Below are 13125 nucleotides of genomic sequence, written 5' to 3'. Positions count from 1 at the left end.
TGCTACTAATGAAACATAAAAATTTGAGTTTGTAGCAGTATGCTCTAAACACCTCAAAAATATCTACATCATCTGTTATAACAGCAACAGTGAAACAACTTCATAGCTCTTTGTGTTAGGCACTTCAACACTCTGCTATTTCTTTTGGAAATGTCTATAATGCAAGTATGCTTAGGCAAGGAAAGTACATTTAGGACTAATACTACTGCCTGTAAATAATTCTGGATTTAGCATGCACGTATTTGCTTCATCTGTTCAACCCAAAGTATACTAGCAGTAAACTGAGGCAAATACAAGCGATTAAGTGCCATACTATGACACGGAATTACATAAAGCATTTCAATTTACCCAGTTTACCTACGTATTGGAAACAAAACCCTCTTTAAATTCTTCCTCTTAGAGAAACTGCTGCTCTCTTGAAATTGAGAGATGGCAAGTTTTCACTTCTTTCATGGGGGCCTGCAAAACATAGCACTCTTGTCCTGCAGGAGTGCCTTCTTTGCTGAAGTGTCAGCCCTGAATGACAAGGGCGTGTGGACATTCACAGTAACTTTATTTCCATTTCTCACACCTGCAATGTGGGCAATAATGTGTTGACGTATGAGTCTTCCTGGCATGCACTGCTTCCTACAGGAGCACAATGTATACAACTTATTTAGCAGCCATTACCATGCTGAAAAACCACTCTAGCCCTAACACTGAACCCCTGAAACATCATGGGACAACACAGCAAGGTAAGTGACATTAATTTGTTTGCATATTAGCATTTCTCACAAACTGTAGAAATTATTTACAGAAGAGCTGCACAGTAGGAGAACTCCAGCTGCATTTGTGTATACTACCAGCTCAAAAAGAAATGCATTTGGTGTGGTTTCTACTCCTATCCTAACTGTTACTTTAGCCATTCTGCTTTCATTTGCAGTCCTTATTTCCCACCATGCCATAAGGCATTAAATGCATAAAACCACAGTCACTTAATACTATCTTCCCAATCCTCATTCAGATTTTCTGGCACACGTGAAGTCTTGATTTAGAAGAGGAGGTTGCATCTTTCCATACTTTGCAAGACAGCCCCTTGGCACAGTCACATCGTTGGAAAATCTCCAGTCCGTGGGACCCTTTCTTGCGCTGTTTGGTGCACACCTCCCCCTGATGCAACACAGGCTTGCAAATTTTGGTCCAGAAATGGCGAGCACAGCAGTGTCCCTCAATACAGTCTGATGACCGTAGACAGGGATCGCCTTCGTGTCCTAAAAAAGAGCAAGCAAACTATTTTACCTTGTGGGAAAATGTGAGAGTACAGATTCAGCATAGACTGATGCAAATGAAGCTCAGAAAAAGGACACACTATATTCCATCTGTGGCTAATTTGAAGGATGTGGGAAGATATGAATTAGGAAGGTTCAAGGGGGTAATTAATGAGACTTGCCATAAGACTTAGTAAGGAGAAATTCAGCTACATACAGTATTGTAAGCAGAATTACAAGTGCTTAATTACATGCCTGTTACAAGAGGAACATATGTGCAATCTTGCACAAATGCAAAATGGATTGTCAGTCCACCTCTGATACAGGGAGGAAAGCAGACACTGTTTCGATCACGGGAACTGTTAGTTGATGTTACATCATTTTTTGAGCCATGCTGTCAATTCTCATGATAGACATTCACTCCCTGTAAAATTACTGCCTATTTCTGGTTTGCATTGCTGTATCTTAACAGTAATAACATGATTTACAACATGAAGGAACAAAGCAGTATAGTGCAAATGTGATCTTACCTTTTATGTGTGACAGCTTGGAGCGTGACCTCCCTAGGTTTTGCCATCCCAAATCCTTGCCAGCATAATGACCATTCTTCTTGTTGCGTGGCCCTTCTAGAGCAGGGATGTGAGGTGTAAGGATGCTTTCGGTTACTGGTATGCAAATACCTGTGAGGAAAAGACAGTCAAAGATTTGAACAGGAGGAAAAGCAACATACACAGACCAGGGTCAGCACCAGGATCATGAAAGTGCTGGGGCTTGGTCTCAGTGATATTCAGCTCTAATCACACCCCTGTCCCTGATCCCCAACCCTGAACTTCACCACAGCTCTACTGCATTCACTGTCAGACAGTCTCACTGTCACTCTGTCTTTATGGTTCAGGACCTAGAGAATGCCTCATAGACATCTCTCTCTCCAGTCTCCAGAGGAGAGTATGGCGATGCAAACAGGATGGTTATAACCCTCCCAGGCAGCATAGATCAAGGATTCACTAAGTCTCTTTTGCTTCCTTAAAAGTATGGGTTCTGTGCAGTCTTCCAGTGAATCAAACCACACTGTGGTTTTAGCACTGTGATTTTAGTCAGCAGTGGCATCATTTTGGGGTTTCCTCACCCCAAAATGGGAAAAAGTCTGGTAGTACACAAGCCTTAAACATAGAAATACTGTTAAAGAAAATTGAGTGGTATGAAGTAGAAAATGAAGTTTTCTTAGTTTAGGAAAAGAAGCACAGTCACCCAGGAAAACAATACTGTTACTGGGAACACTCAGAGGAGATAGATACTATCAAAATGCTGATTCTGTGGACGAAAACCAAGAAAGGACTGCTGTACCATTGTTGCAGCGGTTCCCAGGGCAGCACATGCCGTCTCTGTGGCAACGCTTCTTCTTCCTCCGGCACACCATGCACGCAGACGTTGCCTGATGAGGACTGTGGCAGTATCGCCCAACTTCGCATTCCTTATCATTGGTGCAAGGATAGGCCTGGTGGTAAAAGAAAGGCTTACAGTGAAGCATTTCTTTGTACAAGGCATTAATGCAGCACATTTAAAAAAAGGAAAAAAAACCCAACCACTGAACCGCCCCAAACAAATAAAGAAACGACAGTTGAGATACCATTCACGTGTGCCAGGAGATGCAGGTAGGGATGCTTCACTGCAGCCATATAGCAATCTTTCAGCTCACACTGCTGGTGAAGATGCATTTGCTTAAAGAGTCAGAGAGATACCACCAGCTCCATGGTGGTTTAATCTTTTATTGCCTCAAAGATACGTTGGCAGAAGAGAACTCATATTTTTGTGGGTTCAGGCCTCTGATTCATAGGCAAGAGCTTAAAACTTCACAGTGAAGAATAAACAGAGCCATAAAACTCCTCTCATTCAGTAAAAATCCTGAAACACACCCTTCAATAGGTAACATTTTAATTTAAACTCCAAGGAGGCATTTTCCTGTAATAGTTGTCAAACACAGTGACAGATAATAAGTTCACTGGTCTCACAGCGAACATCTACACCGCACTGGTACAAGCTCCTTTGCAATTGCACCACCGCGCACTGGCCCACACCAGTTGGACTCCTTGGAAGTGAACAAACATCGCTGGTCAGCATTTCACTTTGATAACCTCAACTTCACTTACGGGCTTAGTATACTTCTTAAACTTGCCACCTGCTAAACAACACCCTATGGTAAGCAGCATTGTAGAGCACAAACTCTCTTGCATATATAATTCCCTGCAAGAAGAGACGCACATATGCAATTCTCCTATATTCATCAAAATCAGCATTATCTTCCAGGAAAATTTACTTTCAAAAAAAAAAAAAAATAAGGTGTGAAAGCACAATATTCTCCCATAAAGAGAAAGAAAGAAAAGTTTATTCCCACAAAAGGAAAAGACATGTTTTAAGGAGACATAACAACACACACTGCCACATTCCAGGATCCTTTCTGCTGACTCCCACACAGCTACAACTATGCTCTCTGTCTGCATCTAATTTTACTGCCTATTAAATTAATCATAGATTTTTTTCATTCTTCAAATTATACTTGAGGAATTTCTTTAGATAAAAAGATGAGAATACATCTTGGGCACTTTCTGGAAAACAATGTTTATACTTCCTCAACTAATTTTCTCCAGCATTTTTAAGAAATCAAAGTATTGCTTTGATTGCAAGAATGACTCTTGCAATTAATTATTCACCACAAACAAAAAGCTCAACTGACTAATTTTCAATGTAGGCTGATTACTTTTCTAATAATATTTTAAATCAAGGCTTGATTATATTGTTCCCAGAAAAGAAAAACTTGGATGATGTTGAGGATTTGCACTGAAAATTGTTCTTTTAGATGGAGAACTTCTTGTTTCTCTGTCTTTGTGCTGTTCTGTTGAGAATTGCAGAAGAAACAAGAGGTCTGATAATAATACCAAGCAAGTTTCTCTAGTGCTGTTAGTAGGAGGGGGACCCATGCCATTTCCCATGTGATTTTGTTAGTCATTTTCTTTGTCAAAATTTACTTTACAGTACCAAAAGTGCTGGCTGGATATTTCCCAAGTGCTGCTGCCCCATTACTTCTGCCCTCTGAATATGTGTCTTTGAAGAATGATTCCAGACCACAGCTGCCTGGAGTAACCTGACGTATGTGTTAGTCTTTCTCCCTTAAGAATGAACATTTCCTCTTGAGTTCCTTGTTGAGAAGATGAACATCAAAAAAGGCCAGATCTTTTAGCCAGGAGTAGCAATAAGGGAAAAATGCAAGCACTCACCTGTTTGGTTCTCTTAAGGCATAACTGGATTCTACATATTCTAGCAAAGCGGAACTAAAGTGCTCTCCCCTCAATCTCATCAATCCTTTCCCTCATTTTTTCCAGAAAGAAATCATTAACCCTGACTTACAATTTATGATACAGCTATCATAAAAGTAAGGCTTCCCTGACTTAAATGAGACTTTACTAAACTAAGGATCTTCCAGTGCAGAAAAGCAATTTTATATAGACCTGTGCATGGTTATACCGACTTTGGAAAATACTAACACTGCTAGCTGAGGGAAATGCAAATAAAAAACAGATGGACTAGCTAAAACCTGGAGATGAAGGCATTTTAGACCTTTGTCTGTCATCAAGACCTTCATAACTGCATCTTTTTTTCCGATATGGGCATGTGGTATACACCTGCAACTTGTCAGCAAGAAGCCTACTTGCAGTTTTCTTTTGGTTCCTTAAACAGCTTTTAAAAAAAGAGTTCCCTGATCCTGAACGGTGCTAATGAATGCTCTCACATACCATATCTAGCAACTGTTTTACTTTTGGCTTTTAGGCTGAGTGGCATGTAAAAGGTATTTTAAGATATGCATCTAATTGCCAACTCTCAGCTCTGTCTTTAAGAATGGTAAAAGTAACAAAAGACAATTTTGACATTAAAAATTGCCACGGAAAGTGACATAACTCAGTCTTCAGTCCCACTCTAGACCCCCGTCCTAAATAAAGATGAAAATTTTGAGATGAAAAAATGAGGCAAAACATTGACCTACCTAAGACAAATGACTGTAGCACATCAAAAAATAATTTTATGTTACATCTAGCTCAGACAACAACTGGCAAGTCCGTTCAAAACCCCAAAAGACCCAGCTATACGAAAAACCCTCTTGCAAATGCCTGATGCCATCAATTGCCTTGATCTTTCTTCCAAAGCCACCATCCTTTTGATATCCTAGCTATCAATCACAGGGAGCTTGAAACAAAAATGCTTGCGTCACCTTGTGTCTGTCTCCTAGTCACTAGACATTCATTGGAATAACTCCTGCTCCCAGCAGAGTAATTTCTATCGCTGCACAGCATTCAGTAATAAAACACACCAAAAAAAAAGCCCCAAAATAATATAGTGTGTACATAGCCTTGGCTGAACAGGAAGGAAAATGTGTTCATAATTGTCCCATTGTTGGCAGTAGCTGAGCCAACCTAGGTACAAATATGTATATACTTTATAAAATACAGGATTAAAAAAACATACTTGTAAAAATGTACATGTTAACAATTGTCTATGCGTGAGTCAAGGTTTTAAAAATCTCTTACACCACAGTGCCTTAAAACACAGTATTTACGTTTAGAGAATTGCAGAGAACATTTCCTATATACAATGCAAAGACACAGATCAGTCCCAGATGGAGAGGGAAAAAGCAAGCTGTAAACCAGCTCTACTTCCCCAGCAATGATAACTAATTCTACAAGGCACATCATTCCTTCACATTCTTCAACTATACATATAATTTTCTGGTCGTAAATCTCTATCTACTAAACACAGCTTTGATATTATGGGAAACCAGATGAAACAGAGATAAAATATGTAGCACTCCCTGAAGCTGCATTTAAACAATCTTATTTAAATTTTTTTTTAGCCCAGATTACAGGTGATCAAGTCACCCATTCATGACATAAACTAGATTTGCCTGTGACAGAGTTGCATTTTCAGTATGTGTTGTCTGATTAAGAGCATTGCTTGCTGAGATATTTTCTCCTCAGTCATTCCAATTACTTTTGTATCCTTGTATAAAAGATACTTTGAATGTGTGTTCAAAAAATATACAGCAAAAATATACTGGATTTTTTGAAATGTTGGAAGACTCAGGCTAGATATTTAAATGGGTGCTGCTTATGCTGTGCCAAGATGTCCCCTGCATCAATTCACCAAGACTAACCTTTGCCAGCCAGGTGATAGCAACATGTAAATGTTAAACTTTTATTTTTGGAGAGACAATATGAATCACCATTCCTGTCCTTCCTGAACTTACATTCAAAATGCCAACAGCACATTATAGAAGTACTCAAGATGTAGATGGTAGAGGAGAAAAGTTAGGGAGCTTTATGGTTGAACAAGTCCTTCCAGTAGGCTGAGGCTCTTCCTTTTGTATTAACTTCACAGTGAGGCTGAGGAAGGGACTGACAATCTAACTTTTGTGACTAAGTGGCTTTGCTTTGAGGAGCATGAAGGAATTAAGTTTATTTCTACCTTTGTCTTCCCCTTTTGGCAGAGATGATCTAATTTAGCACCTTTTCACAATGTTTCTTGATATTTTTGCTGGAGTCATTTGCTATCCTGCATATTTTATATGGTCACCCTGAACCACAGAGATTCATCACAGTAATAAGTGGTGGGACTGTTGTGCTATGCATTTGGTTAGTCCCAGTCTCTCTGTCTGGCACTATAAAATGTAATGGAGAAGAGCTCCAGAGGGAGAGTAAGACAGACGACGTAACGTGCTGAAGGGTGAGTGAGTAGACTGGTGGCAGACATGCTTTATTCAGCTTTAGGAGATAAGGGCTTGAATTTCAGCATGGCCTCCAGTAAATATTTGAAGACAATATTCCCAGCCAGTGTCTTAGTCACCAGGTTCTCATTTGCTCGTATTATGATCTTATTTGTTTTAATGCTGAAGCTACTCCACACTGTACTAGCTAACTACGTCAGAGAAAGGCAGGAAGAGCCACTGGCATTTTTACCTCTGCTGTGTCATCACTTACCCAGCACAAGCACAGTCCTAGACACTACTGGCTTCAGACCCACCTTCAACACTGAGAGGAACTGTGCCTAAATAAGTTACTTGATGGAACAGATATCAGTAGTGACTCCCTCAGAAGCAGTTAACTTTTTTCTTTTTAAACACATCATAAAGTCCAAGTGCAGAGTCAGTCCTGGCAGGAGATCATGGCTACTACCACTCCCAGCAGAAGAAACAGCATGGAGGTTATTCACTACTCTTTGACTGTGGATGCTGAGCAGCACTCAAGAAGACAACTAAAGTGTCATGTACCAGATAAATTACAATATCACGGTGGTTACCGTACTGGACACTTGGCCAGCTTCTGCACCACACAATCATCCCGTGATGCTACTGGGGACTGAGCTGAAGAACAGGAGAAAAGCCACAGCCAGTTGTACAGCCAGAAAGTAAGAGCACTGTAAAGCTACCAGGCCAGTCCTTCATCACTCTCTCTCACCTGGCAAAGAGGGAGCAGCTATTGGAAAGGTGAAACAAGTGGTTCAAGAAAATGGACATTTATCCCAGGAATGGTCTTGCTTCCTAGGTACCAGTGTGTTAGAAATCAAAGTTAGGCTACTACTCACAGTCTTGTACATACAGAATTGCTGGTTATTAATACCCTGTGCAAATACCTGTGTCACTAGGTTATACTATCATATCTAGAAGAAATGTCTTTTTCTGCAGTCAGAAGACTTCTCTTTTGTATCACAGATACATAATCTTTTAGATTCACAGCATGCCTGTGAGACAGCTTACCACAAATGAATTGGTACTGCTACAGTCTATTACTCACTTGTTACTTAAGGAAAAAAGCTTATTTTCTCTATTTCAATTAATTATACTTTTATAAATTTTTAAATCATGACTGTAAAGGAGGTGGAAGCTGACCCCTCTACAGCCAGCGTGCTAACTAGATGATCAAAAATGGCCTGAACTATAGTCAAGAGGACAGAGTTTCCACCCTCCACATAAGAGATGAATAATAGAGCTTGTTTGCCCTTTAGTCCTGGGACTGTGCATATTGCTTAATATTCCACAGCCATCAGGCACGATGAAGCAACCAACTGGTTCAATCATGGTGAGAGCCTCTCCTTCCCATCCTGCTTTGGACAGGACAGAACTATCTTTCTGAGCAAGGACTTGATCCCCATAGAGCAAACATATGAAATAGCCACAGGGGTGCCAGGTCTGCTTTTGCTTTTCTCTCTCTCTGAAGAATTAGTTAATCCAAAGTAAAAGCATGCCAATAAATTAGGAAATGCAAACATATGCTTTAACCAAATAGCCTGTTGTCAAGATGAATTACAAAGAATGTAAGTCATTGTTTGGCTCCTTGGTTGGGCTTGATTCTGAGTTGGGACCTCAAGTTTGGTTTGGCTTTTAGCAGATCAACATTGGTGGGACAGTTGCATGCAACATGTGGCCTGTAGAGCTAGATGAATACACCACACGTGGAATTTGTCCCACTTGCCTCACTGGAGACAGAAAGAAGACTCTCTCTGTGAAAGTCAAGCAGAAGACCCAACACGATCTTACAGGATACAAACCTATGTGACAATGGAAATAAGAGCTCTTCATTCAGAACCACATGTGATAAAGCAAAATGGAAGGGGGGAAGTAAAAGCTTTTTAACAAATGAACAAACAAACCAAATAAAGTCCCAACTCTTCATGGGTTGTCTTTTTTTTTTTCCTGCAAGGCAACTAAACTACTTTCTGTTAGCTTCTCAAGTGTATTCAGGCAAATCCGTGTCTAACTGACGAACTTCAGCCTAGCTTTCTCCTGGCTGCTAAGCAAACATGTACATTAAGATGTGGATGGGAAATGACTGTCATTTACTACTATTTTGTTTTTAATCTCAAATGAGAAAAGAGTTTATCAGCAGCCATCTGGAGCAATGCAGTTTTCCCACAGCACTGCTGATGTTGCTTTTTTCTATTCTTAGCTCAACACAAGCATAGATGATAGCGAGGGATCTCACTGTGCACATGCAGGAAGCCATGGTTAATTTATCCCACGGAGGAAATCATGCTGTGCTCTCAGACAGCTCCAGACATGGATCCTGTCTCAGACTGATCTCACCAGAAACTCTCAACTCTCCATGACTGCTGTGGCACAGACCATTCCTGAAAGCAAAACTCACAGTAGTTGCAATGAAACAGATTTACTTGGTTCAGTTGCCATGACAAGTTTAACAATTCAATTTTTCTCACCGAGCCTCCTCCTTGTTAAAATAATATATCTCTGACCCAGTTCTCTGCCAGACCCAGAGAGAAAAGCACCATCTTCTGCCTCTAGATTAAGCATAGGCACTTTCTTCTAGCAATAACTTATTTTTAGCTCTTCAGCTTAAAACAACACTGATGTTCATGAGGTCTGGTTCACAGAGTGCTACATTGTGGCTATGTATACTGCAACCTCCAGAGATCGTTCCTTCAAACTGTGTGGCTAATGGCCCCAGAAGCCTGCATTATTAAGACAATAAATATTCATGTTTCAAAGTAATACTCAATCCATTGCTAGACCACCAGGGGAAGAACATTTCTAAAATGTGCAGCAGTCCAGCTCTCATGATTTGCTAGAGCCAAAAAAACCTGAGATCTTAACGACCAAAAAACAAACCTCACTGAGGTCCCTCCGAACCGGCAAGGTTGCAGGACTCACATGGGTCCTTACTCAGGCTTTCCTCATCCCAACAAAAATGTCATGGAAAACAACTTCCATTCTGGAAGCAGTAGGCAGTTGTGCTGTGAGCTGTGCTTAGGGGGAGCGTGTAGCTGTACCTGGCGGAAAGAGAGTCAAACACCTTAAAATAAACACGGGAGCTGTGTGCATGCAGAGCTAGCCAGTGTGAGTGATGCCTCTTCCAGTGTGGAGAAAAAACCTCTAAAGACTTTTCCTGTATGAAATCTCACTCATACTGTGACCCTATATGATCTCCCAGCCCCCACAGTGGGTTTCAATGAGCATTTTAGGTCTACAGCAGATCCTCTTACTCAGCATCTAACAATTCAACACCTTTTCTTACAGAACTACCTACATTTTGTGTCCTACTGGGAGGAGGTAGTGTCTGTTTAAAGCTGGCCTTGGCTTCAGGAGGATATACAGATAAGGTAATCTGAAAGACAGCAAGTCGATCAATTAAATTCCTGGGTAGCTACTATTACCTGAATTAAATTTGCCTTAATTTAGTGTATTTTACATGTGTTATGAAAGTATAAACTCAAAGGTTTAAGGCACTTAAAGTAATCCACAAGTTTATTCAACTTGATTCACCTTCCTTATATAGGTAAAACCTGGAATGAGTTATGTTTCCAAATGACTTAAGGGGCAGCACACTATGCCCAAAATACGCACAGATGTATGTTGTTTATACCACAGAAAAGCATAAGACTATCACCGGGACACAGCATATACACCGTAGTTCCCAAGGCAGCACAGCTATGAGTCTTCCTGTTCTATCACACCTTTAAGGCAAAGTAGCAACCTCAGATCCATACTGGTGTCGCTCTGCTGAATCCTGCCATTTCAAAGGAAGCATGCCATGTTTCCTGCCCTGGGCACACTGTGCATACACAGGTGCCCAAGTTTTCCCTCCCTACCTCGTATCGTGACCATGGGATTACACAGCAGTGCTTCCTTCTCAACATTTGGAGAGACCATGAGACTCCTATGCTGCTTGATTTTGAAAGAGGCTGCTCCATAGAACTGGTACCTTAGAGAAGACGCGATTAAAGAAGGTTCAAAAGTTTGGGGAACAGTCAGTTTGACCCCAAATTTTATGGACTTTGTCTCAGTGTGTATGAGTCATATCATCTGGTGAATTACCAGCAGCAGCGTTACAACAGAGAGCATCAAAACAACGTTAGGTAATCTTTGAAGTCAACAATGTAGTACTAAATCAACGTGACAGGAAGCCTCTAGGTCTTGATTTTTATGTCATTTTCGAATGCATCACCAAAGACTGCTCGAAGAATAAAGGTTTGTTAACACGCACTTTGTTCTATGTCCAGCCTTTTCAGCAGACTGTTCTTGCCCTTTTATCTCTGCCTTTTCCCCACCCCTTTTCTGATGGTTTTGCTTTTTAGTTTTGTCTCTAATTGGCTATTTATCATCTGTTCCAAAGTAAAATTATTCTGGCTTTTTGATGAACATGTTTACTGCTATGGATGAACAGTGGGTTGCCAAAGACAATTTTCCCTCTGAATCTATTAACTCTAGAAGTATGGAGTTTTTTATTAATCTAAGAATACTGTCCAGATGGAAACAGCTAGCAGATCCTATGGCTCACAAAGCATGAAGCATTTAAACCACAGGTAGATACTCAGATATTGTGACTGGGAGTACAGTAACACTGCTGGGAACTGGCAGTAAGTTATTGTTCTATCACTTGGGTCTGAACATCCACAAATCAAGGCGTACTTTCAAGGTAGAGCTTTTATTTGGAACCATCCCTGCAAGCATGTATTCACAGCAAGAAAAACGAGATGACAGCTTTACCTTCTGTAGTATAGCTACTAAGGAAGTAAACGTCCTTTACTTTTAAACATTCACAAAATCTAGAAAAAACAAGGGGGGAACCCTGTCTTACTGAAGTCAGTGCAAAAACTCCCTTTGTCTGCTACAGCGCCTGGAGAGAGAATGCTTCCACGTTATAAACATTTGTGCAGCATCTGCAGTCCTCACCCTGGAAATGACTCTTAGATATTCCTTGCAGAATACACTTTGCAATGCAGAATACAAAGCATTTAAGACACTGATTTTTAAAACGCAGTTTCTCTGGCCCTTGTGTTTAAAAGGACAGCCCTGAAAACATGAGTTTGTGTCAGCTGGAGAGACTGCCAGATGCTGTATGTCTGAGAAGGATGAACCGCAGTCTCCACCTCAGCAGACGGCTGACTGCAATCTAACATTGTTACTGAATGTCAGCATTACTGTTTGTCTCCCTGATGGTCATTTATGTGAGAACACCTGGCCCATATGCCTCTTTCAATCCCCAGTTCTTGCTCTATACATCAGAAACCACCACTGTCATCTGATATTCAAAACACCTTCCCTCTTTTCCTGCTCTACATGAGCCCCTCTGCAACATGATGGCTGTGACTGCTCTGTTGCGAGGGGAACCGAAAGGGACCAAGTCCTTTGAACTCCAAAGCACCTACAGAGAATTGAAATTTGACATAAAAAATCAGTCAGCCCAGCTTTAATATCAGAACAAACAAACACTGCCGGGGCACCTGCACCAGCTCCCACTCTCCAGTCTCATGCTCCACAGAATTCTAAGATGTGGCCGCAGAAGTTAATAAGTTTTAAGGACGGGGGGAGGGGGGACGGGCAGAACCCACAAAAAAAAAAAAAAAAAAACATGGATGATATTTCTTCAGTTCTTACATTTGTTCTGCATAAGTGAGACTGAGAAACAGGACGAGTCAATAATGTAAGTTGGGGCTTTCCCCTTCATAACAACAGGAAGAATTACAATACGAGAGCACGGCTCCTCATCCTGACTCGTTCTAGGAGCAGTTATGCTTATATGAGAAGCCAGCAGTGTTCCAGCAGTGGGACTATCTGCAGAAGAGCAGCTGTCCTGGGAAGGGGCTTAGTCACAACCCTTGAGGGCACAGGCAACCTCTGTGAAGAGGTTAGATTCATATTGCTGTTCAGCTGGTTACTCAGTGAAAGTAAAAGGAAAAAATATAATACTAGACTATTAAGGCAAATTATCACACTTCACTCAAAGGAGGCCAAAAATGGCAGAAAAGGAAGGATTCTCTAATAGCATCATTCAAAAAAAATCATTGTACTCTTATTATATGATTAAGTTAGAGCTGCCTA

The 13125-nt window shown here is 40.8% G+C and overlaps 1 protein-coding gene across 1 annotated transcript in view; it reads right to left on the bottom strand.

The window, feature by feature from the left end:
• Positions 1–830: 830 nt before the first annotated feature.
• The window catches only part of DKK2 (dickkopf Wnt signaling pathway inhibitor 2), a 44004-nt gene continuing 31709 nt past the window's right edge, over positions 831–13125 (bottom strand). The window contains exons 2-4 of the mRNA XM_086747061.1: positions 2592–2742; positions 1778–1927; positions 831–1250 (exon numbers count right to left, since the gene is read on the bottom strand). Coding sequence (XP_086603187.1) covers positions 1000–1250; positions 1778–1927; positions 2592–2742 — 552 coding nt within the window. The 3' untranslated portion in view covers positions 831–999. The remainder of the gene's footprint in view (positions 1251–1777; positions 1928–2591; positions 2743–13125) is intronic.

Source organism: Chlamydotis macqueenii, chromosome 4 (genome assembly GCF_036417535.1).
Source record: "Chlamydotis macqueenii isolate bChlMac1 chromosome 4, bChlMac1.mat, whole genome shotgun sequence".
NCBI classification, from domain to species: Eukaryota; Metazoa; Chordata; class Aves; order Otidiformes; family Otididae; genus Chlamydotis; species Chlamydotis macqueenii.
This window is presented reverse-complemented; position numbering and strand designations above follow the sequence as displayed.